This window comes from Pecten maximus, chromosome 10 (assembly GCF_902652985.1).
Source record: "Pecten maximus chromosome 10, xPecMax1.1, whole genome shotgun sequence".
Classification (NCBI taxonomy): domain Eukaryota; kingdom Metazoa; phylum Mollusca; class Bivalvia; order Pectinida; family Pectinidae; genus Pecten; species Pecten maximus.
Genome location: NC_047024.1, coordinates 19,954,856 through 19,979,444, shown reverse-complemented (window position 1 = coordinate 19,979,444; position 24,589 = coordinate 19,954,856). Strand labels below are relative to the sequence as shown.

Genomic DNA, 24,589 nt, shown 5'->3' with positions numbered 1-24,589 from the left:
TTTACAACTATCTTTTTGGGAACAAACTTCTCTACAATCTTCAATCTGCATTCCCACCATTCTTCTACTCACCAACTAACCGAACTCTATCATAACATACGTCTTGCCTTGGAAAACCATGAACATACTGCTATTGTTTTCTGCGACTTTTCTAAAGCCTTTCATAGAGGTTGGCATAAGGGTCTCCTAAATAAAACTAGAAAAATACGGGATAAGAGGCAAACTTTTGGAATGGCTGAAAGACTATTTAACTAATAGACGTCAATCAGTTGTTCTACAAAATACTATTTCTTCGCAATTATGCATCAAAGCTGGAGTTCCTCAGGGATCCGTTCTAGGGCCACGTCTTTTCTTATATATATAAACGATATATCTAATACACTTCTATCTAAATTACTAGGCTCTTTGCTGACGACACCGCACTGACACATTCTTCTAAAAATCTACTCGACATTAAACAAGTAATAAACTTTGACATGGAACAAATGAATCTTTGGTAAAATAAATGGCTAATGAATTGCAATCCTAAAACCGAAATACTCTTGATTTCTAACACAACTATACCTTCTAACCCACAATTTCTTTTCGATAATACGCCAATCCCTGTTATAAACAATCACAAACATATAGGTGTAGTAATAAATAACAGTGGTACATGGAATTCCCACATTGAAGACATTTTAATTAAAACTACTAAATATATAGCAACTCTAAGAAAATTAAAATACATCATAAATAGGAAAAACTTGGAAAAAAATATACCTTGTCTTTATAAGACCACTTTTCGAGTGCGCCTCCGAAGTATGGGATAACTGTAACGCCACTTCAACAAATAAACTTGAGAATATGCAGTACGAAGCAGGTCGAATAATTACCGGTTTACCTATCTTTACTAAGAGAGAATATATATATAGGGAACTTAGATTGCAGTCGCTAGCAGACAGACGAAACACATAGAAAATTGTGTATGTTTTATTATATTCGTAACGATAACTCTCCTTCTTATATTTAAAGTCCCTACTCACACCCACAGTGTCTAATCATACTAATTATAATCTTAGAAACAGAGATGATTTCCAAAACCCACTTTATAGACTACAAGTAAAAAAATCCTCTTTTCTACCAAGTACATCAAATTCCTGGAATAACCTAGCAACAGAAGCAAAATCATCACAATTCATCAGGCATTTAAAAACCTTTCTATCTCGCCAAGATACCATTCCAATTCAAATTTAAAAATTTCTCGAATACAGGCATATAAAAGTCAATATAATACATTGTCAATTACGTAATCATTGTAGTCCTCTAAAATATGATCTTCATAAAGATCATCTTTTAGCAAACTCTACCTGCGAATGCGGTCACCTTTGTGAAAACTCCTCTCATTTCTTACTACACTGTAAAAAATATGATCGAGTCAGAAGCATAATGCTTCAATCCCTTAACTTAACTGTTACAAAGAAATCACCGTGGAACATCTTATTTTCGGGGACGCAAATCTCGATACTAACCATAATATTCTTATTTGCAGGTCTGTACTAATGTTCATATCAGGTTCGAAAAGATTTAACATTTAATATGAGTTTTTCCAATCAAATACCTAGGTAGCTAATTCTCTTCCCTTTCTTTTCTCTTTCCCTTCCTGCCACTCTCCTCCTATCCTATCTAAACCCTTCCTTCCAACACCAACTGTGTATTAGTACCATTAAAATGTATCATTCATCGTATATATACATGTATCTGTAAATTTTATGTCGTATTGACGGTGTACCTGGTTCCACTGGTCTTGTCGGCGAAGGTAGCCAGGGATATGTATTCGAAGTGAGACCAAAGAAGGATTACGAGTGAACATGGAGAACGATACTGAGCACAGGATGTGACGAACATTAGAAAGCAGAAGGACTTGTGTGTTAGAAAAGCAGTCTACCTACGTCGACAAGACCCATCACCTAGGGACATCATTCATATTTTGTGTATAGATAAGCTCATATAAATAACAGAATTTTTGCTTTCTTTGTTTTGTTTTTATTTTTTTAATTTTATGTTTTATTTTCTTAGTTTTTGTGTTTTTTTTTTTTTTTTTTTTGAAAACTGATGTGTACGCAACTGCATATTTGCGTATCTAGGCAGCTACGCACCTGCTAAAAGTGTTATACCTTAAGCTAGTACCACTCTCCAAAAGTCTGAGCTTTTCTTTTTCTTATAAGGTCTTGTAAGCGATAATTGATTATCAGAAAACTACATGTTGCTAATTGTTGGTGTTTCTCGGGAAACTGAGAAAAGGAAAAGAATAGGTCTACACCCTTCTCAGCCCGAGTTTCCTCCGGCCCTGACACCATGTTTGCTACACCAGACATGGTGTCGGGGCCAGAGGAAACTCGTGCTACACCCTTCTCAGCAAGGTCAATAATATAAAACAAAAGAAGGGCGGGAACATATAATTGAAGAACACCCTAGAAACATTCATAGTCGTCCAAAGCGGGATGACCAACGAATCGTTGACGATCAGACAGACAACAGTAAGTTTTCCCTTGTTCAATATTTCAGCTTAAGATGTTTGTGACATGCTTTATCGAACAAATCGGAAAGGTCGTAAAAAGCAATAAAAAGATACACGCATATATATATGTAATTTTCCTTTCAGCCGTAGAAGTAGTCCGAACGGCTGACACACTGTCGAATTATCTTAAAGAATTTCAGGTGAGTTCTATAGAAATAGAATGGTGTTTTATAAAATTGTAAGCATTTACAAAACAAAGAAGTGTATATGTCGTTAAACTCTCGGAAAGTGACGATTAAGATGAAACAAATGTCTCTCGGGTGGCGCCTGGCCTTGTAAGGCCTGTATGGCGTAGTTCTCGCTCACCATTGCTAAAGAAATTATGTTTGAATACTAAAATATGAAATATATATATGTTAAACGTTTCTGTTGTTGACAAACGGCTGCCCCTTTATCAAGGGTTATGCCAAGATTTTACAGTCATTTAGATTGTTATTTTAAATTCTACAATTTTGGAGCAAACAGAGCTCGAGGAATGGACCAGTTTGTGTAGCAGATGTAGATGTAGTAAGTTTATATTGTTTTAATCTTTAGAAGCATAAAAAAAAACTTGAGTGTATGACTGCATTCATAGAGCGATGTTGATTTTGAATTTAGAGGAAGGGAATAGTGAGAGAAAGAATGATACCTGTAACTGAAATGAGAATACATTTAAAAAGATAACGGGCAGGCAGATGGCATTATATATATATATTTAAAATTATTGCACATAAATATTTTTTATTGCATATATATTATATATTGTTGCACATATATTTACAATTTTTGAATATTGCAACGTTTGACACGCCATCTTTCGTATGTCATATATATATATATACCAAGATAGATTTCTAAGAATTGTATTTCTTTGTACATTATATAATGGGCAATGAAAAATAAAATGTTTTCCGTCCTCTATACTATGTCCATATCGACAGGACGGACTGTCAATTAGGTTGACACGTATGTTGATCCACCCAAATTGTAGGACGATATCTTATATCATTTAAGATATATCTTATACTTAATGAAACAAATATTTAAGACGACTCTCTCGGGTTTATATGTATACTAAGAAAACGCTCTAAAATGTGTACATGTATATTAAGAAGACTCTCTCATATGTTAAAAAAAAAGGTTCCACTCGAGGGGACACAGTATGTGGTCAAGCAACCCGGGGCTAGATATATATAATTGATTATATAAAATATCATTCATAGGATATGATATATCTTACTTATTATACGGTCTACATATCGTATGTAATTTCGTTAATTACTGAATAACCACATAGCTCCATATATGCTCCGGATAAAATTAAGATATCTATGGCTTGCCATAGGTTGTTTTCATATATATGGGGTGCCGTTTTAGCATTTACATGTATCTACAAAATGTGATATCATTAACTCGAATTATTGATATCACAAATGCGATAAATTGATATCGTTAATTCGGATTCGTGATATCATTAAATGGAATAAGTTTTTAATTTAAATATATTTCATTGCTTCTTTAAGACAAGCAAAATGATTGGGCAAAAGTTATGGCAACTTATAGTAGCCCTCTCATCCACAATTTATTTCAGCAATGTGACAGCAACAGTAGACTATATAGGTCTATACATGTACTTTAAAAAATGTTAACTTTATTTATTTCACAACAATTGCGAAACAAGTAATTATATCAACGTATATATTAATCACGCTTGTTAGCCCGGATAGAAAAGCGCGAGGGGTCTTACTGTGGGAGTAAACCGGAGTACCCGAGGAAAACCCAACGTGGTCGGGCAGGTGACCCCATACCTTTTCACATCCGATCGGGGAATCGAACCCCGGCCCGGGCCGCATAGGTGAAATGCAATTTAAGTGTGTTACCACTGTGCCACCCGATCATATACATACAATTAAACAAAACTGGAAATCAGTGGAGTGAAAGAAGAGATAGTTTGTAAGCACAGGGAAATGGCAATGGTATGTCTTATAGGATATCATTAATTCGATTTAGTGATATCATATTTTGCAGATTTATACTAAAACAGCGCCCATAGTGTATAAACTAACAATGTTTAATTATTTTATTAAATTCCAACTGCTATATATATATTTTTTAAATTATTAAATGGAAATTGACAAATAAGACACAGTTTAAACTAACAATGTCATTATGACATTGAATCATTTTTATATTTTATTTTATTTGTAACCTTGCATATTGGCACTTTCAATTCAATTCAAACTTTATGTATAGTCGGTACATATTATAACAAATCAACATGAGATCTAATGAGCTATTAAAACCGATTGTCTAAAATAAATAGAATATAAAAGCATACAAATGTATTTACCTGATTGTGAGTTTAAAAAAAATCTCTTTAGATATAGCAGTATCACTTAACAATATATGGATATTAAACATTAAGCATTAATTAATTTTATTTAGACTAGACTCTTACAAAAAAAGACAGTCTGAAGTTGTGTACATGTATGTCTATAAGTTTTGTCTGCATGTGCTCTGCCGTATGGTATATCTACATGTAGGCTAAAGTGTACACATGTGTTAATGTTGATCAGCTTCCCATGCTAAGCAATCCATAATATGCATTTCAGTATTTTTGTTTGGATAATGCTTTTATTCATTTTTGACGTCGAATTCCCGTTAGTGGGAACATCGGCAAGTCTATTTCAAAGCGTGACTACAACCCCGATACGGACAACCAATCAAACGCCTGTATGCTTCAGAGGGAAGAAGCCATTTTGCTTGCGTCGAGACACGTAAGAATCTAGAGCACATATACATGCATTTGGTATTGGGTAGAGAAACGTTAGAGCATTATTTAAGGGAAGCTACGGTTTCTTAATCAAATTGCTTAAATGCGTTTGTGTAACAGTATCGTTTATCGTATTACCGGAGTTTTACGAAGGATCAAAAATGGCAAAATGAAAATGGCTGCGGCCATATTTTTTTGCACTCGGGCAAGACTAGTCGCACTGATGCGAGCTCAGTATCTGGGCATCCGGTAGAATATAGATGTATTTTGATAATATATTATAGCTGTTTTGATGTTTGATTCTTGATTACGCCCTAGCAAATATACACGTTTGAAGAATCCACCATGCAGTTGCTAACCCCCCCCCCCCCCCCCCCCCCCCCCCCCCCCACTTCCCTACTATATCCAACCCCGAATCGAAGTGTTTCTCATGCTACAGTATTGGGAACCTGTCAGCGTTACGATAGATCATTATATATTCACAAACCAACAATTTTCGTTTTGTTATGTTTTTCTAGTGGAAAGTTAAAAAATTGTGAAGGGAAAAACAATTCCCAAACCGGTGAAAAGAGGGGGCTAATGAAGGAAACTGGCAGCATTGCACCACTGATACTAGGGGTACTATGTGGTTATAAAAAATGTGACACATCCCATTATAATTTGACTGTAGGGCTCTAGCATATATTTGTGTACAGGAGAGGGAAAATGCAACAACCAGTCCAAAACTCGAAGCAGGGATCTCCGAACTGTTAGAGGGCGCTCTAACCATTGAACTGTCCGGCATTCATCCCAGTCCAGTTCAGCTGCATTTGAATATAATTGAGCTCCAGACATGATGATGTAAATTGATTGTAAAATTTTATTTTGCAGGAAAATAAAACATGAGTGGCCGCTCAAAGGAATGGACACTGTCCTGTAAGGTTTATGTTGGTGAATTGGGAAACAATGCCAACAAACAGGAGTTAGAAGATGCATTTGGACAGTATGGGCGACTCAAGAATGTGTGGATTGCCAGGAATCCGCCAGGGTTTGCATTTGTAGAATTTGAAGATGCCAGGGATGCAGAGGATGCATGCAAAGAATTGCATGGAAAGTAAGAAAACCACAAAAAATTCATTTGAATTGACAACAAAATTTAGTGAGAGCCTTGCTTACTTGTAGACTTACACCATACACCAAGTCTTTTAGTCAAATATAAAAAAAAATATGGCTCTATGACGACAAGAGATGTGGTGTTTTAAAAATAACTCGTGAACATTTATTTGAAAAGTGGCTATGTTTAAAATTTCTCTGGAATGAATTATAATATTACATTTTCTATTGTGAGGATTATAATTACTTGAATGTAAACTTTTTTAAGTTTTCATTTTGGTCTTTTTTTACGTAAATAAAACTGTAAAAATTTTAATGTTACACTTTCATAATTCAGGAGACTATGTAGATCTAAGGTGAGAGTAGAGATGTCACATGGAAAGTCCCGTTGGGGTAAGGGTGGTCCACCAGTACGTCAATACGGAGGTGGTGGTGGTGGTGGTGGTGGTAGCAGAGGAGGACGAGACAGCAGAGATAGCTATTGGCGGCCAGGAACAAGTCGGGGACGTTCCAGGTATGCATATACATTATAGAAGTAAAGTACAATAACTCATTTTTTCCTGTGAACAAGTCATCTGTCCTACATTTCGTGTACCATATTTGTTTGATGTTTTGTATCAAGTGTGTTCTTGTTAGGAAGTTGGTGTGTCTGTACAATTGTCCCCATTTTCTGTTTGTTTAAAACTTCTGAATTGTTGTACAAATTTTGTGCAAAACAAATTACATATATATTAAGCTTATTGATTAATAATGATTTAAGTCATTAAATTTTTTCTATTCTGCATCTGCAAGAACTAGATATATTCCAAAATATTTTCTTTATTTTCTTGAATAGAATTAATATTAATTATTAATATTGTATCAATTAATCTATAAGTTTAAAATTGAAAAAAATGAAATGGTGAAGTGTTTCTTAGGTTTTTTGAGATATGTCGTTTTAGTTGTTTTTCTCCTGTTATTTTGAGGCATGTATCATTTATATCTTTCATCAGTTGTATAATTTAGGAACTTGCTGATCGTATGGGTGGGGCCTGGTTATATATAGGAATTAAGGAAATAACTTTTTTGTTGAACATATTAACCAGTAACTTAAAATAAAATCACAATATATCTATTTTAAAGTTTTTTGATACAGATAAAATTTATAATGATTTTTGTTAAATTTTCCATGGTAAGTGATAAAAAATGTAATGTGCAAAGTGTAAAACTTAAGAACATAAAGAAGAAAAAGACACAAAAATATTACTATGGCATATCGTTCGTCTGTCTTTAATATTTCTCAGAAGAAGAATTTGTCCAAACAGCAGATTTTTAAGTAAAACATGGTAAAGCATCTAAAGGGTCAGAAATTATACTTTAAACATGAAGTAGGTGTGTTTACTCAGTGACTCCCACAATCCACTTTCGGAAGAGTGGCATTAGCAAGTAGAACAGAACTTATTGCAGATTTCTTAAAAAGATATCTCTATATACCGTAGCATTGTAATGCTAAACAGGAGAATGTATCAAGTAAATTTGTGTAGTGTCTTGAGGTTCAGAAATATATTAAAATTTTTGCTAACTAGAAAGAAAAATCGAGCAGATGGCCTGGCCTCATATTCAGTTGGAAGGTGTAAACAGTAAATCCGGATTAAAGCTACAGAATCAATTAACAAATTTTCATTTTATTTAGTAGAATTGAAAATTGTCTTCGCAGTTTTGGTTTAGAAGTAAATCACTAAAGCCCTCTTTAGAGTAGAATAGCAGAATTCATTTGAATTTGTAGTTGTTGTGTTGATTCCTGATGATTTGTATTTATACTTTAACTTGTGAGCGTCCTCGTTATATAATAATTAGTTAAACAGATTTGGTTGATGTTGCACATAAAAGGGTAAATATTGGAATATTTGTGTAAAACTGTAATGCAGACTTTTAAGTTGGAAGAATGATCACTTTCATTGGCCGACAGATTACGGTTAGATTTAGCCATGTTAATTAGATGTAGGAGCAGGTAAAGTAAGTGTGGCCCATTAATTTATTGTTGTGGATATCATAAGACATGGTAAAAAAGACCGTTCTTATTTGTGTACACGGGTACTTTTTAACATTCATCATAATTAATTAACATTGAGCATGTTTCAGCTTGTGTATATTTATATATATATATTTGTTTAAATGTTCTATAACAGAAGATTTCAATAGAATCCAGGTGAGCTATTCAAGCTCATGGGCTTTTTGTTGTAAATGTGGCAGTAAATTAAAGAGCAAAATGTATATAATCCTCAAAAAAAAATGTTTTGAAAATATTTTATTTTCCATCATAAAATATAATTTTAAAAAGCCATATCAGGCTGAATATTTTCCCCTCATCAGAAAAAAAATGCTTTCATTTTGTTATTTATCTATTTAAGATATATATATTATTAATTTAACGGAACAATTTACAGGCCTATCCCCTTTGATGCCATTGGACAGCTTCACCTGCCAACAGCATCAGTGCAGTGTCTTACACTTACAAATCAACTCTCCTCCCACCTTCGCCGCCCAGCCTAGCTCAGGCACACACCTTAGGCATCTCGCCAAGAAACAACGTTTTGTTTCAATACTTCAACGTACTACGGCACAGCAAATCAGCAATCTCTCTGACAAGCCACGTCGTAAATATCATCAGGTGCTACAGTACAGTAAGACTTCTACAACAAAGTCTTCCAAAATCCCCGGGAGTTGTCTTCAGCATTCTGCCCATCATCAGTCCGCCTCTGCATAGTTCAGCTCTTGTCGCCACACGATTTACCTAACTGATTGACTATTGTGCAACGGCACCAATTTGACAATTGTCAATCAAATGTGTAGGTTCCTTCCACCATCAATCAACTTATCTACAGCCCTCTCTTCGTTGTTCGGCTTCGGTCCTCGTTCGCTCCATCATTACCACAACAAACAACACTATGTTCACCCTCAGCTCTAAGGTTTACGGGGCAAACCACTTTTCCCAAATCTGTCCAAAATCTGCAGTCATCGTGCGTCCACTCAGCAGGGCTACAAGCGTCAGTAGACATCATCGATTGATGACAGCACAATGGTATTGGGTACAAATCCAGTATTATATGTCATTCATGTTTTGTTCTAACTCATCATTCCATGCTTATTTTTCTACTAACCTTTATCTTGCTGCATTTGTATTTACCATTTTAATTCCTTTTACATTCATATATATTTTTTTCATTTATTTCATTATTAACATATTTCATTTGTTGCTTTATATAAAATATTTATATATATATATTTATATATAATGTGCATATTATTGGTCTGGGATCAAGTTGGATGGTGTGCACTGAAAAATGTAATCTGCTTCCTTAGTTTTGTTATTTTCTGAAACTGGCATTCTGGGTTTCAATATAAACTTTTTCATTGCCATAAGTTTGATTGCTGCTTTTAAGTTCAGTTTTGGATCCAGAATAATTTTTGTTGCAAAAATTGTTATATTGATATCTTGCAATTTGTATCTTATATATATTAGCGTCACAATTACTGGGTCAAGTTTTAAATTTAAAGGTTTATAGATTTCTTTTTCAGAGGTATTTCAATTCCAATTCTAAAGAGCGAAGCAATGCAAATTCAAGCTTTTGATCTATATTATCAATGTTGATAACTTAGGTGTCTAATTTTTAATAAAAATACATTTGTAATTAACTAATTATACTTAAACTTAAAAAAAGAAAATATTTTGTGTTCTAGCAGATTTCATGTGTGAAAATCTAGATCAGAAATAGAAAAATAGTTGCATAGAATAGTATAAAAAAAATCATTGCTGTATTCCCTGTCTATCTTTCCTTGGAGGTGGTTTACAGATAGTTAACTGCTAATATATCCCCCTCACTGTTCAGGGTTTTGTTTTTCACTTATCCATTTTTTTTTGGTTCCAAGTCAGATTCAGATGTTTTGAAATAATTGATATTTTTAAGCAGTGAGATATGTTTTTAAAGTTTTTACCTAAAAAGACTAAGGTAAACATCACTTGATATAACTATCTCTAATCTTGAATGAAAATGTTGAAATAATTTAAAAAATCAAGAATTACAAAATTGAATTCTAATATAACTGACAGTGAATTCCTTGTTTTTACTAACAGAGTGTACACTTATGCGTACAATATTAACTCGCATCAATAACACAATTCTAAATGCTGTTGGAAAATGAGAGTATATCTTCTCTCAGGTACTGTGTGATGCTTTCCAGAATTGATGTCAATTTTTCTTTATTTTTGTAGAAAATATTTAAATGAGAAAATGGGATATTAACCTCAAATTTCATTGTAGGTCGAGGTCCCGATCTCCACCACCGCGCAGGAAGTACTCCAGAAGCAGAAGCCGCAGCAGGTAAACTTTCCTGATTTGACTATTTTATATGATAACAAAATGTGATGTTTTTGGTTGTCTGTAAGCTTTTTTCAAAGTTGTTTAAACCAAGTTAGAGTTAAAATTTGAGCGCTGTTTTAATTTTAACTGCAGAGCACACTGCTTCATTAGGTTTAAAAAAACTTTTGTAACTGCAGGAAGTCAGTCCTATGCATACTAATAAAGCTACTATCTGATGGCAGCACATTCCCTACTCACAACATTTTTATAATATTTGAAATATTTTCTTAGTCTAATATCAGCAAGCTTGAGATATATTGTAATCAACAATTCTGGTGACTCATTTCTGGTAGATTTAAAGATTTTGCTAATCACTGACAATTTTAAATGGTTAGGAGATGTTTTATTGACTTTATTTAAAATGTTATAAGGCTTGCAAACTTATAATAGTATTTGGAATTTTAGATAGAACATATGAAATTGAGGTGTTATAGTTTGCAAATAACATTCATTTAGATATAAGCATCATAGGATTCAATAATACTGGGTCATTGTCTTGGTATGTATTGAGGCATCTTCACTAGCCAAGGGTACATAAATTTGTATTGACACTGATCCGGTTTTGCTGTGTTTTCTACGCTTTTAAATAAGGGAAAGGTGAATACAAAATTAAGAACCCTGGGCTAGTGAAGATGGAATCGAGGAAAAAATTGTACATAATGCAGAATGGGTTGTTTTTTCAGAATAAATATTTTCATTGGACATAGTAACAAAACGACAACAAAGTATTTTCATTGGACATAGCAACAAAACGACAACAAATATGATGCATTTTGGAAAAAGAAATCACAACATATTTTAATTTTCACATGATAAGAGTTTTATCAGAATAATTTGGTTTTCAGAAGACATTCTAGAAGCAGTAGCAGCAGGTAGGATTAGTATTTTGGTATAGTCGGCTATCACGTTATTGGCTCCCTACAACTTAAAACCTTATCTCATGGTCAGCTGGGGTTGTTGGGTTGTCAGGTTTCATTGCTGTCTTATAACTTTTTATAGTACAGTTATGTCGTGAAGTTTGAACTGTCAACTCTGCTTTAACGCCATATTTGTTCGACGTACTTAACAAGAAGCAGCTAAAGGTTTAATGAAATTGATGGGGGGGGGGGGGGGGGGGGGATTATTGATGATAGTATAAATGAGCCTATTAATTATCATTATTAAATGTTAATTAATGAAAAATATTTTTCCAAATACCGTATTTAATAAACTAACAATATATGGCTGACTCAAGTAGATTTGACTGTTCTACCAATGATGTTGAGAGATGTATGAAAAAATGTCTTGCTAGAAAGCTTTTTGGGATGGGGATTTGGTGAGGTGTAGTAACTTTGATGGCAGGATATTTATGTCTTTTACTTTTCAGATCTGCAACAACTTTGAACTATTAATGGTTACATTTTAGGAATCTTCTGTCTATATTTTTTTGTGTTTTTTTTTGCAATTAGATTCATTACCAAGGTATACCCTTGAATTCAGAGACTACTATTTAATTTTGGTCACAACAACTTAGGTCTACTTTACAACTTCAAAAATACCAGCATCTCTTTTAGACACATGCAATTTTTGGGCTTTCCCAACGGTAAAGTTACAGTTTGACTCTAATAAGAAACCAAAACGGGAAGGTTCCCTATAAAGCTACACACGAAAATTGTTTGAAAGTCTTCATTTACATCTAGGTATATACATGTATAGAGTGTTTCACATTTATGCATGCATATGTAAGGGTGTTTTAAACAATGGACAGTTAAGAGGGCATTATCTTACAACTTAACTTACAACACTTAATTACACCATAAAATATTTTGACAATTCATAAATCTTGTATCTTCGCCATGTAAACATGCATTGAACCATTTAATTTGTTTCCTTATAATGTTATAATTAAAGAAAGTGGAAGAGTGTTGCAAACTGTGTCATACACATGCATATGTATATCATGCAATCATATTCTGCTGAAAAATGAATTATTGTTGAGGTTTTCCACTTTGGTAGCACTTGCATCCATTTGCATGAAGGGAAATTATTTCTTTCTGGTTATCCCCCATTTGTGAATTATAGGCAAATAAAATGATGTTTCTCATTTTTTGTAGGTCAAATTCTCCATACAGACGCTAATTGGTGCAACAGGACAAAAAGTGAGGCATTTAGTCTCTCTGGAGTGCAGGCTACAAGGTGTTAATGGTTGTCAAGTGGACAAACCATTTAAAACCTGCAGTTTCTTAAGTCATGGAGCTGCTCATTATCACAGACAAGAGCGTATTGAAATGTACAAACATTTGGAATAATAATCGGCATTTGAGCATTGGTTTGAGGACTTGTGAAGCTATCAGTATATACTAGTAATTCATATTTCCCACCTGTGATGTAGGCCAGGTTGCCTTACACCACACATTACTAGACTGCTAAAAATTCCTGGCATGTGTACCACCTGGAGTTTTAGACTGTCATGTTTTAAATATTACTTTGTAATATACTGTATTTGACCCAATAAGCGCAACTGCCTCTATCAGAACACCTCTTACTTTTTTTCATGAGAAGACTTAGAGGATGGGTCTGCTAATTGAAACATTTAAGAAGTTCCTTACTTTACTGATCATATCTGCCAATATAATTTTGTATTTTAACTAAGATCTAGATTGTTTTTACTTCATAAAAGTATGAAAATGAAATATTATTCATTTTTCCACCCAGATTTCACATGGAAATTTTCTTTGTACATGCTTTTATTAAGTGCATCTTTTTGTGTGTTTTGTTAGTGCTTATTTGGTCAAATGCGGTAATATTTGTTGATAGCATGTGTTTTAAAGTAACCTAGTAATTAAATTAATTGGCCAGTGCCATATAAAAAAAAAATCAAAAGCATGTCAGAATTTATACATGATAACATCTTCAACTTGCAATTGTTTTCATGCTTTTGCAACGATTGACAGGTTTATAAAATTTTTGTTGTATTTCTTTGTTGCTAATCTTGATTGAGATCCAATAATATATGTATAGTGCAAACATCAGTGTATATTAGTTTGTTGTTAGGTTTGAATTAACAGATATTGTATGTGAAAACTGTCAATGATTTTTCTCCGGATGATAAACATCATATAATACACTGTTTATACATTATAAATCAAGCGTCTGTATTTTCGTGGATCATGGATTGTCATGCTGTTCTTGGGACCTGTGTTAATAATGTAGTGATATGTTTGTGGTAGTAGATCGTAATGAGTGTAAGCTTGTGTGAATGGAGGAAATAATTTCCGTAAATTGCAGGTACCATATATATATTTATATCATAATTTTGTTTTTAACCTTCTAATCATATTGTCGTCATTCTTGTATGTCTTGTCAGAAAATTTTAATGAAGAAATAAAACACAAATAAGTGTTTCCAGAAGCTTTCTTAATTATTTTACATCAACAGTTAAAATTACAGAACAAGGAAATATTTTAACCACAGAATTGTATCCAGGTTATATAAACAGATATCTTAATATTTTCAATAACTGTACTTGAGTTTAAGAAATAAAAAGACTTGCTTCTTTGGGTTTGAAGGGAGAACCTTATTCATTTGTGAAATTTCCTGTTTTATTTTTCTCTAGTCTTCACTCATGATCTTATCATTTATGTTGAAATTGGACTTTGTAAATTTATTTGAATCATGAATAGTCTATTGGTTATGTTAGAAAGAACATCTCAATTTTGTATTTAGATGGATTTTGTGATATTGATGTGTGATGTTGCTGTCATATTCTGTAGGTATTGTGCAATATGATAATGGACACTTGGTAAGTCTGTAACTATGCCAGGGATATGGTTTTATCGGCCTATTATATGCTTAAGTCAGGTCAATGACACCAACGTACACAAGTGTGAAATTATAATTAAGAAAATATAATTTTGAAATACAAATGCTCTTTGGTGTAAATGCAGTCTTAGTTAAAATTTAAATCAGAATTTCATATTTCTTTCAAATATCATATAAAATACAATTCCATAATTGTTTCTAATTGGTAATATTTTAATTATATTTCTTTCATTACAAGTAGGATGATTCTCATTGTACATGTTTTGGTACATGCTTTTAGTTCTGGGGAATTGTAACCTTCAGCCTTCAAGAGCTAGGTTGCTGCTAGTAATAACATGGTAGGACTAGCAAGTAATTTATATCCAAATTATCCCTTGTTACCAAGACAAAATAGGTGTCTTTCTCTGATATGACATGTATTTATCAAACATCCTCCAAGTTTTGTGTTGCATAATAGCTATTTGATGGTTCAGAGCCCAGTTTCATGAATATTTTATTCAAGAAGTCCCTTAACTTATTTTCTAGGTGAATCCTTTTTTGGAGCCGAGACAAATTTCTTAGCTTAGAGACATGTCATTATCCTCGGAAAATACCAAGTTAAGGAATTCATGTTGGTGAAACTCTGGTTAAAGCCATGGAAATTATAGGGCACTGATAGGTTAGGATGTCTTTGTAATTATGTTGTTTCCCATTTTAACTGGTTAGATATATAAAAGTTATGTGACCGTTTTACGAATTCTATGTTGCATTCATGGAATGACCTGTATATATTGCCATCAATCTGATTCAAATATATCTCATCAAATACACTAACGCTTAATGAAGAGATGTATTTTGATCAGATTGATATTTCCATAGTCAGCTTTTATTTCATCAAAAATCTTTAATTTGAATGTAAGATCTTTATTCAGGATAAACTATTAAAATGTTTGAATAAAAGTGGTGTACTAATATCAATAGGTGTTATTTTCACTTGGCGAAAGGAAATTATAAGTTGATGTAATGGTGAATTGTCTGTCCTGTCTATCATCAAAACAGTCCTATGTGTAGTATGATCAGTGGACAGGAGATTCTTTTGTTCAGGTTTTACTTCACAGTTTCATAAATAGCATTACTATTAAGCACAAGAGTCTGTATACTCTAGATTTCTGTTCGGAAATCTGTTTTGAAATTTTCATGTGTACATACTTTATTTGGTGGTCAGGTTTGGAGATTTCGCATTATTTTGTTAGTACAAGCTTTCATGGTTAGTCCTATCTTTGCTAGCCAAGGCTTTGATTGGCTTACACTCCCCTTGGCATACCGTATAGATATAGTGATGTTGTTCCGACGCACCCTGGAATCTCGGGGCATCCAATCAAATTATGTCTTACATTCAGACTTGGTATCGCAGTAAACGAAAATTGTGGCAGTACCCAGTACAAAGCTACCTTGTTGACTATGTCATATGGCATTTTACCTAAAAACACAGATGAACAATATTTGGGGGAAATATTTGAAGTGCTCGATCAATTGATAGAAGTTAATGATCACATATTTCATCAGAATGATGAGCCTCCATTTGTGTTTGTTATATCACCGATGAAGTACATCTGCAACGTCGAAATTTCAGGTGCAAAGATGACCAGAGCTGACGACTATATCTGCCAAGGGTTTGTGGAGAGTAATGTAATCAAAAGCTTGGCTAGTCCATGCAAGAAAAATACAAAAATAGCAACTATGGAAACAACAAAAGTTTATACACAATGAATGTTTCATGTTCAATGTACAGTACCTATATGCCAAATTTAGAGGACGAGTTAGAAATATTCACATCTCAAAACATACATGTACATATATATATGATATTACTTTATCTGTTAGGTGACACCATATCCTCCTTCTCCTATATTTGTACTGAAACACATTACCTAGGTCCAAAAGTGAAGTTTTGCTTAGAGAGACATTAAAAAAAGAAAAATTACCAACGTGGACACGAAGTATATTCCGAAATTAGTGTATTAAGTGCAGATTTATTTGTAGCTTTCGCATCAGAGGGAATAAAAGCAAACCTGCACTCTCCAACCTATATTATAGACACTTTAGTACCTGTTTACTACCGTAGTTACTCTGTGCTGTTCAACATCCAATCAACATATCATTTGGCTCAATTACAGATGCTGCCTACAGCAATGGAGCCATCGTGTCATTTCACTTAAGTTTAATGTCACGGTCACTTTGGCATCACCTCTCTACTTGTGACACCAGTATAGACACCTCTCTACTTGTGACACGGTATAGACACCTCTACATCGGACACCGTTATATACACCTCTACTTCTGACACCGGTATAAACACCTCTACTTCTGACACCGGTTTAAACACCTCTACTTCTGACACCGGTATAAACACCTCTCTACTTCTGACACTGGTATAAACACCTCTCTACTTCTGACACCAGTATAAACACCTCTCTACTTCTGACACCGGTATAAACACCTCTCTACTTCTGACACCGGTATAAACACCGGTATAAACACCTCTCTACTTCTGACACAGGTATAAACACCCCTACTTCTGACACCGGTATAAACACCTCTCTACTTCTGACACCGGTATAAACACCTCTCTACTTCTGACACCGGTATAAACACCTCTCTACTTCTGACACCGGTATAAACACCTCTCTACTTCTGACACCGGTATAAACACCCCTACTTCTGACACCGGTATAAACACCTCTCTACTTCTGACACCGGTATAAACACCTCTCTACTTCTGACACCAGTATAAACACCTCTCTACTTCTGACACCGGTATAAACACCTCTCTACTTCTGACACCGGTATAAACACCTCTCTACTTCTGACACTGGTATAAACACCTCTCTACTTCTGACACCGGTATAAACACCTCTCTACTTCTGACACCGGTATAAACACCTCTCTACTTCTGACACCGGTATAAACACCCCTACTTCTGACACCGGTATAAACACCATCTCTACTTCTGACACCGGTATAAACACCCCTACTTCTGACACCAGTATAGACACCCCTCTACTTCTGACACCGGTATAAACACCTCTCTACTTCTGACACCGGTATAAACACCTCTACTTCTGACACCAGTATAAAACACCTTTCTACTTCCGACACCAAAACAAACTAATTCCATTTCCATGTGTGCCTTTAACTTCTCTGTGTTGAGCATTATATGAGCTAGCAGTATGTGAGGTCACAATACATGATTTGTCAATGAAATCAAACAACAAGTCTATAAACAACATTTCAAACTTTATTTTTAATGACATAATGGAATGAGATGGTATCATACAAGATTTAAAAGTCATACAAAGTCTATTTATCAACTGATGCAAGTCCAAATCTAAAATGGATTATTTGAGAACTACATCTGATAAGTTACCCAAGCGGTAGCTTGTCATCATAAAATCTTTTCTGTGAACACTGAGTTACTTACAAAAATCAAAACATTGGTAATTATTTCATGATATTCACAAATTAAAAACAGACCACCACATATCCTGTATAAAAGCTAGTCCTAAGCACTAAAATTTGTGCACGTTCACTTAAGTTTGGGTAGATATACTTTATATCTTTTGTAAACAATGCACACATATATGTGGTATACTACATGTTTTCTAACCTCTTGTAAATCACAATAGCTAATGGTGAAAAGCTAGTACAAAACAAAATATGGCCTAAACCAGCAAAAAGTTATGCTCTGTTTGACCCTTATGTGGAAATATAATCTTATACATGTATATATCTGTGCTCGATTCCCATCTATCAGTTTTCCTTACCTATACCTGACATGAACATACCATTTCTTTGGGTCCAACTAAATTCACCTGATGCAAAGTATTAAATTATTTTCACACTGGATACATTTGCCTACACATAGGGAACCAAATATTGGTTTCTAAATGTGCAATTGAAAGCAAGAAAGATTTTTTTCTTCTTCATTTTAATAACCTGAGTAAATTGATAAAATACCCTTATTTTGCAATTGTTCGATTTGATTCTTAAAAGTACCCGGGGCAGGAGCATATGCAAAATTCAATATCATTGGAGAGATTTGTTCTCATGGTGACAAAATCTGAAGATGGTAATTATATCTAGATTTATATATTGTACACATGCGATGAAAATAAAATAAAAATTCGAGATTTATCAGTCAAATAATCTTAATTTGGGATCTTCTCGTGATTTTATACACTTTCAAAACAGATTTACATTTTCTACCTGTATGTGTAAAGAAGTGTTGGTAGCTACATACAGACTGGATGTTCTGGTCTTTTATGTAATTTCTAGAACAAACTTTGTTTTTTAAAAGAATATTCATTGTTGTAAATTTTCCTATAAAGGGAGGTAATCAAATTGAACAATATCAACATAAATGCATAAATCTACACGTGAATAATAATACCAGTTGTTGCATTCCAATCTAAAACTTCTATCAATGTACAAATACTCTCTATGTACAAATATATGCCCTATGAGTAACAATATGCAAAACAGCTCTAATACATTTACAATTCAACACTGGCATTGATTACTTCATCCAGTTTGGGAAGTGGTTGGTCCCATATTCCACAAAACATCAAACAGAAGTCTCCCTTGTATCCTGTATGTAAAATGCTCTTTATCTCTGTATTTTCAAAATGTTTAAATTCATAACTATATAAATTAAGATTCAATATTACCATTGAATGCAAAATTGGAAATCTGTTGTAGAAAAAAAAAATACATGTATTCCAAAATTAAGAGTTAATAAAAAATTCACAAAATCCTGAACGGAGTGAATGAAGATATGTTTCAATATTTTATGAAACAAAGAAATCTGTCCTGTCAAAATATATCAAGCCAAGTTCTATTGATCCCAACTCTTGGGAGTCTAAAGCCAGTGTCCTAAATGCTCCATGTTAGCTAAGCCTGCAAGCAATGCACCATTCAAATCGTAACAGTCACATTTTCATTTCTTAGACCAAATGCAATATCATAAATTAAAAAAAAAAAAAAGCACAACTTGAAATTTTTATCTTGATTTGGTATCATGACCTTCAAATTTACAATTAATACAAAAACAATGGACCAGTTTTGATTATTTATCACATGATCTGTAAGTTCATAGGAGCAAAAGTAGACCATACAATTTGAATATAACTATGGCAAGAGAAAAATATCACAGGGACTTGGCGCACAGTTCAACCACCAAAGTTCATATATATGTATGGATACATTTATACATATATGTGGATGGTGGGGTTATCATTCATTGCTGTACCCCTGTGTATGATGGTATTAATATAGGATATGTTCACAGAGATTTGACACAAATAACCACCCCAAAGTCAATATATACATAGTACATGTATATTATTCAATTATATGGACAGTGGGTTGGGATTTTTGCCAAATCCCTGTGTTTATACATATATATAAGTATTTTCAATTATTAAGATTTTACTGGAGTACCATAACATGACTTAAGGATAGTCATATAAAGATCACTCATAAAGAATCTTTTTTGGTATATTCACATGTTATCGATATGAATACACTTAACGTGGCTTTTCTTTGAAATCTAAATTTAGAGGGAACAAAAATGCTAAGACACACATGGCTTTGTTACAGTTGTAAAACAATGAATCTGATGCAAAATGATATGTTGTCTTAACAAAAATGCAATTGCTTTCACGGATGATGAATAATCAAGGTCACAAGTAATGAAGATGAAGGTCATAGACAGTCGGACAACTCTTGATGGTTCAGTTAGCAGACTGATACAGTCAGCATATAGTCGGTAAGATCTTGCAGGTTGCACATCGAACATCTCTTCATTGATGGTACTTTTGAATTTTGTTACTTTTTTTGTGTATATATATATATATATAAAAGTAGTAAAACAAAAGTTGAGTAATTCTATATACTCAAACCACAATTAAGATACAACGTGTTCAGTTACTTCAACATGTTCATATCATCATATTGAAATTCTGTGATTTCCTCACCCACAATAGACTTAAGTTCCATTACAGCAATTCAAGTAGGCCGCATCAGTCCTAAACCAACCAAAACAAACTCGCACAGATGTAGGTGATTTTTTCTTCTTCTTGCAAACTTAAAAACTGTTGAATGATAATGGGATGAAAATTCTATATCTACAGAGTTCTTTTCCTTAAAAAAAGTTGTTGGAGGGGGTTCACATTCCAAAATGTGTTAATGTTCTCGGATATTTGCCTGTTCATTTCATCGAAATGTAGAGTAGAATTTTGGGTGTCGGTTGTTATACAGTCGAGTTCTGTGTTAACATGTAGTCCTCAAACACACTAACAACAACTGCATCACCGTCTGTCCCGATAGATGTTTTCAAAAGGCGATTTCGACCTGAAATTAAAACAACACATATGTCATTTCAGAAATAAGACACATCGGTTTAATTCTTATAGCAACTCTAAATGAAAATCACAATGTATATATATGTATATATAGCTAGAATATGTAGCCATGGTAATATTAATGTACTATTATATATATAGCATGCAGGAGACCTAGCATGATTACAGCCAACTTTGATATCAACTGAACGCCAAAAACATATTGCAAACTTCACCGCCTCCTAACAGAGGAATGTGAAGTCTTGGGGTATTACAATTTTGATAAAAAGCTCTGACCATTTATTCAGAATATATGTGATACCAGAATATCTGAAGAAGATCTTTGAATTTTAGCTAAAATGACCCTCCTCAAAGCCTTAGGAGCATATTACTCAAAATTTTGGAGAATCCTTTGTCAGAAAATGTTCCCTCCAGAGTTTTATTAGAACTGAGTTGAATTTTATAAATTTTTATTAGAATATGGAGTTTAGGAGAAGTTGGAATGTGAGCTATTTAAAGGCAATGATGGACAAAAGCATAGGATATACTTGACAAGAGATCCCAGGGAGATCTTAGCATTCCCACCATTGAAAAATATAGGATAGCATAGGATGTACTTGACAAGAGATTCCAGGGAGATCTTAGCATCCAACCATTGAAAAATAAATATTGGTCCAGGGCCGATTTGGGACTGAATTTCGGCCCCATTCCCCACAGCAAAATTGGATATTTTCACTAATACGACCATTTAAAATTCCCAATCGAATGATCTATAAAAAAATAATGTCTTTAAAAATCCGGATGGTGTCTTTCCGTCTACGTTTAATTGGTTATTCTGGCCTGATAGAGGGAGATAATGCTCTAAGAGATTAAATAAATATAGCATAGATCCATATTTGTGTCTTCTTGTTATTTTTATCATTCTGTCTATTTTTCCTAATTTACCTGTTGCCACGCATTTTTTCCCAATCCCAAAGCCATAGGCCCCATTTCCAAAGTAGTGAAAAAAAGCCCTGTGGTCCCGCAATATGGTTTTGTATTGTTTAAGGTCCTATAACCCTAACAGTTATGGTCATTTAAAAATGGTAGTTTTCCTATGATAGACTTTAGACCCTTTTTTTTTTCTACATTTCCCTTCTTTCCTCATAATCATTTAATAATAGGAATAATAAAAAGTGAATGGGAGCTCATACAGATATACCACCACCTTCTTAATCAATAAAATAAATCTTTCGCTGAATTCATGGATATATATATGTGACCCAGCTTCTGTTAAGAATGGTAAAGTGTGCCTGCCAGCCATTTTGTTTTTCCGGTCTTCAAACTCAATATGCACAGCTAGGGACCAACGGGGAACTAAAAATTGTATATATATATGAAATGTGAGAAAGATTCATTATATTCTTTCTGAGAAATAGCTGTAACAAACTTCAACCTGATCAGAAATCAAATGGCTAACAGACAGCCATTTTGTTTCTGATCAGTCTCAAAATTCAATTCGACCAAGGGTGATTCAAGCAGCCCACCATCATCAAATGGTGGACTAAAAATCTGTGAATCTATGTAAATACAACGTACTAAGCAAACTTCAGCTTGGCAAAGTGAAAACTAATGTCTAAACTCAAAAGTATTCTTCTAAAGCCTCTACTTTTCTCATGCAATAAAATTAAAGATCCAAATTCTGGTTATCTATCAAATTACAATGAATTACATACTAAGTCTGAAAATTAATCGTAAGATTGTAAAACTGTGCAAATGTCGTCATAACATGTGATCTGGTAACAAAATGTTTGAACTTAATATAAGTAAAATAATTAAAACTCACAGTTGAAAGAGAACTTTAAACTATAGATTAAGGTAATCGAACTAGTAAGATCACTATACTTTATGTAAGTAGCAGGTATTTTAAGAGGAATTCCCACACGGATAAACTGTTAGCAAAATCACTGAAGCTTTTTAGTATGTACACTTCTGAAAGATATGCCTTATGATTCACTATAGCCTTTGAAGTTGTCAAACGACAAAAGGATAAAAAAAAAAAATTAAAAATAGATGAAATATGGTTATAATTCTACAATGCACAGACAAAGTGTACTCGCATGTTGAGAGTATGTAACTGAGAGGAGAAGTTTTCCTTAAAAGACGATCTGACGAGTATATCTCCTCATCCCAGGCTGTTATCCTGAGAAGGGAGGCGTAGAGATTTAACATCAGCGGATCTACAATTGACAAGGGGAGTAATCAGTTTCTACTGAAGCCAAATTTAAACAACTGAACACAAACATACTTTAATCAGATTTTTTTTTAACTTCATAACCCCCTTGCTCACCATATACCACCTCCCCATCCACATAACACTATGTGAATGATATGTATGTGTACATGTATGGTTGTCTTCATTTTTCTCACATCGACCAGTTCCCTATATATATATATCCAACAGAACAAGAACGAGATTTTACTGAATTCATAAATAACCTCAGGGGTTGTCCGACAGTCTTGTTTATTGTTCTGTCATAATGAATATCACGAACAATACCGTAAATTGGACTTTGGTGTTGGGAATTTTGCCTCCCCCCCCCCCCCCCCAGACATTGTATTTTCCTCTGGGGCTGTTTTTATCAGTGATTGTGTTTTTAAGTAGAGGCAGTTCACAAACCACAAGAGCTATTGTGACCAATCCATTTTGTTTAAAATAAAACCTGGTTGAGTTGTCACAGTAGAGTCAGGATGTGTGTGTGTGTTTGGTTGAGTTGTCACTGTAGAGTCGGGATGTGTGTGTATGTTTGGTTGTCACTGTAGTGTCGGGATGTGTGTATGTTTGGTTGTCACTGTAGAGTCGGGATGTGTGTATGTTTGGTTGAGTTGTCACTGTAGAGTCGGGATGTGTGTGTATGTTTGGTTGTCACTGTAGTGTCGGGATGTGTGTATGTTTGGTTGTCACTGTAGAGTCGGGATGTGTGTATGTTTGGTTGAGTTGTCACTGTAGAGTCGGGATGTGTGTATGTTTGGTTGTCACTGTAGAGTCGGGATGTGTGTATGTTTGGTTGTCACTGTAGTGTCGGGATGTGTGTATGTTTGGTTGTCACTGTAGTGTCGGGATGTGTGTATGTTTGGTTGTCACTGTAGTGTCGGGATGTGTGTGTGTTTGGTTGTCACTGTAGTGTCGGGATGTGTGTATGTTTGGTTGTCACTGTAGTGTCGGGATGTGTGTATGTTTGGTTGTCACTGTAGTGTCGGGATGTGTGTGTGTTTGGTTGTCACTGTAGTGTCGGGATGTGTGTATGTTTGGTTGAGTTGTCACTAATGTATTGGATGACTTGTGTTTGATTGAGTTGTCACTGTAGCATGTGGTTCAGTTATCACTCAATGCAGTGTTGAGATGTGTGTACATGTTAGGTTCATCTGTCATTGAAGTGACAGGACGTTTGAGTGTTGGACTTCGTAACTTTCCCTGACTTTCCTACCTGCTTCGGCTCCGAGAGTACTTCCTGTATCTGTCGTATCTTGGTGGTGAACGAGACCTGGATCTAAAATCACAAGCAATGTTTTTGAAAAGAAAACTGTGAAGTCACAAGAAAACTAGCATTCTGATAGTGTAGCT

General features: G+C 34.1%; 2 protein-coding genes and 1 long non-coding RNA gene across 7 annotated transcripts in view; 2 read left to right on the top strand and 1 right to left on the bottom strand.

Annotated features, from left to right (window-relative positions):
* Positions 1–5,251: 5,251 nt before the first annotated feature.
* Positions 5,252–15,562, top strand: LOC117335342 (RNA-binding protein 1-like). Of its 4 annotated transcripts, none has more exons than XR_004534328.1 (6): positions 5,252–5,316; positions 6,183–6,405; positions 6,742–6,918; positions 8,831–9,465; positions 10,706–10,765; positions 11,650–11,667. XR_004534328.1 is itself a non-coding variant. In XM_033895275.1 (6 exons), the coding sequence occupies exons 2-6, from the start codon at positions 6,194–6,196 to the stop codon at positions 12,920–12,922; spliced, it is 501 nt and encodes a 166-aa protein (XP_033751166.1). In that variant the 5' UTR covers positions 5,252–5,316; positions 6,183–6,193; the 3' UTR covers positions 12,923–15,562. The 4 variants fall into 4 exon arrangements, 2 of the variants coding, with proteins under 2 accessions (XP_033751166.1, XP_033751167.1); XM_033895275.1 differs by lacking the exon at positions 8,831–9,465 and adding an exon at positions 12,898–15,562 and having other exon boundaries at positions 11,650–11,676; XR_004534329.1 differs by lacking the exon at positions 11,650–11,667 and having other exon boundaries at positions 8,831–9,472.
* Positions 15,563–15,762: 200 nt separating this feature from the next.
* LOC117335344 lies at positions 15,763–19,612 on the top strand. Its single transcript, XR_004534330.1, has 2 exons — positions 15,763–17,103; positions 17,145–19,612. It is a non-coding gene; the product is annotated as an uncharacterized LOC117335344 (long non-coding RNA).
* Positions 17,870–24,589, bottom strand: part of LOC117335341 (putative uncharacterized protein DDB_G0279653) — a 42,381-nt gene continuing 35,661 nt past the window's right edge. Inside the window, exons 4-6 of one of the 2 annotated variants that reach the window (XR_004534327.1) lie at positions 24,453–24,515; positions 23,085–23,204; positions 17,870–20,995 (exon numbers count right to left, since the gene is read on the bottom strand). Coding sequence is in view for 1 of the 2 variants with exons in the window: in XM_033895274.1 (XP_033751165.1) it covers positions 20,953–20,995; positions 24,453–24,515 (106 nt within the window). In the remaining variant the exon portion in view is untranslated. The remainder of the gene's footprint in view (positions 20,996–23,084; positions 23,205–24,452; positions 24,516–24,589) is intronic. The other variant, XM_033895274.1, reaches the window with a different exon arrangement.

Bases quoted from the DNA above. Each gene is read 5' to 3' on its own strand.
- LOC117335342 (XM_033895275.1), top strand. From the start codon at position 6,194: ATGAGTGGCCGCTCAAAGGAATGGACACTGTCCTGTAAGGTTTATGTT. The intron at 6,406-6,741 runs GTAAGAAAACCA...TTCATAATTCAG, and splicing joins TGCAAAGAATTGCATGGAAA to GAGACTATGTAGATCTAAGG. The intron at 10,766-11,649 runs GTAAACTTTCCT...TTTGGTTTTCAG, and splicing joins AGAAGCAGAAGCCGCAGCAG to AAGACATTCTAGAAGCAGTA.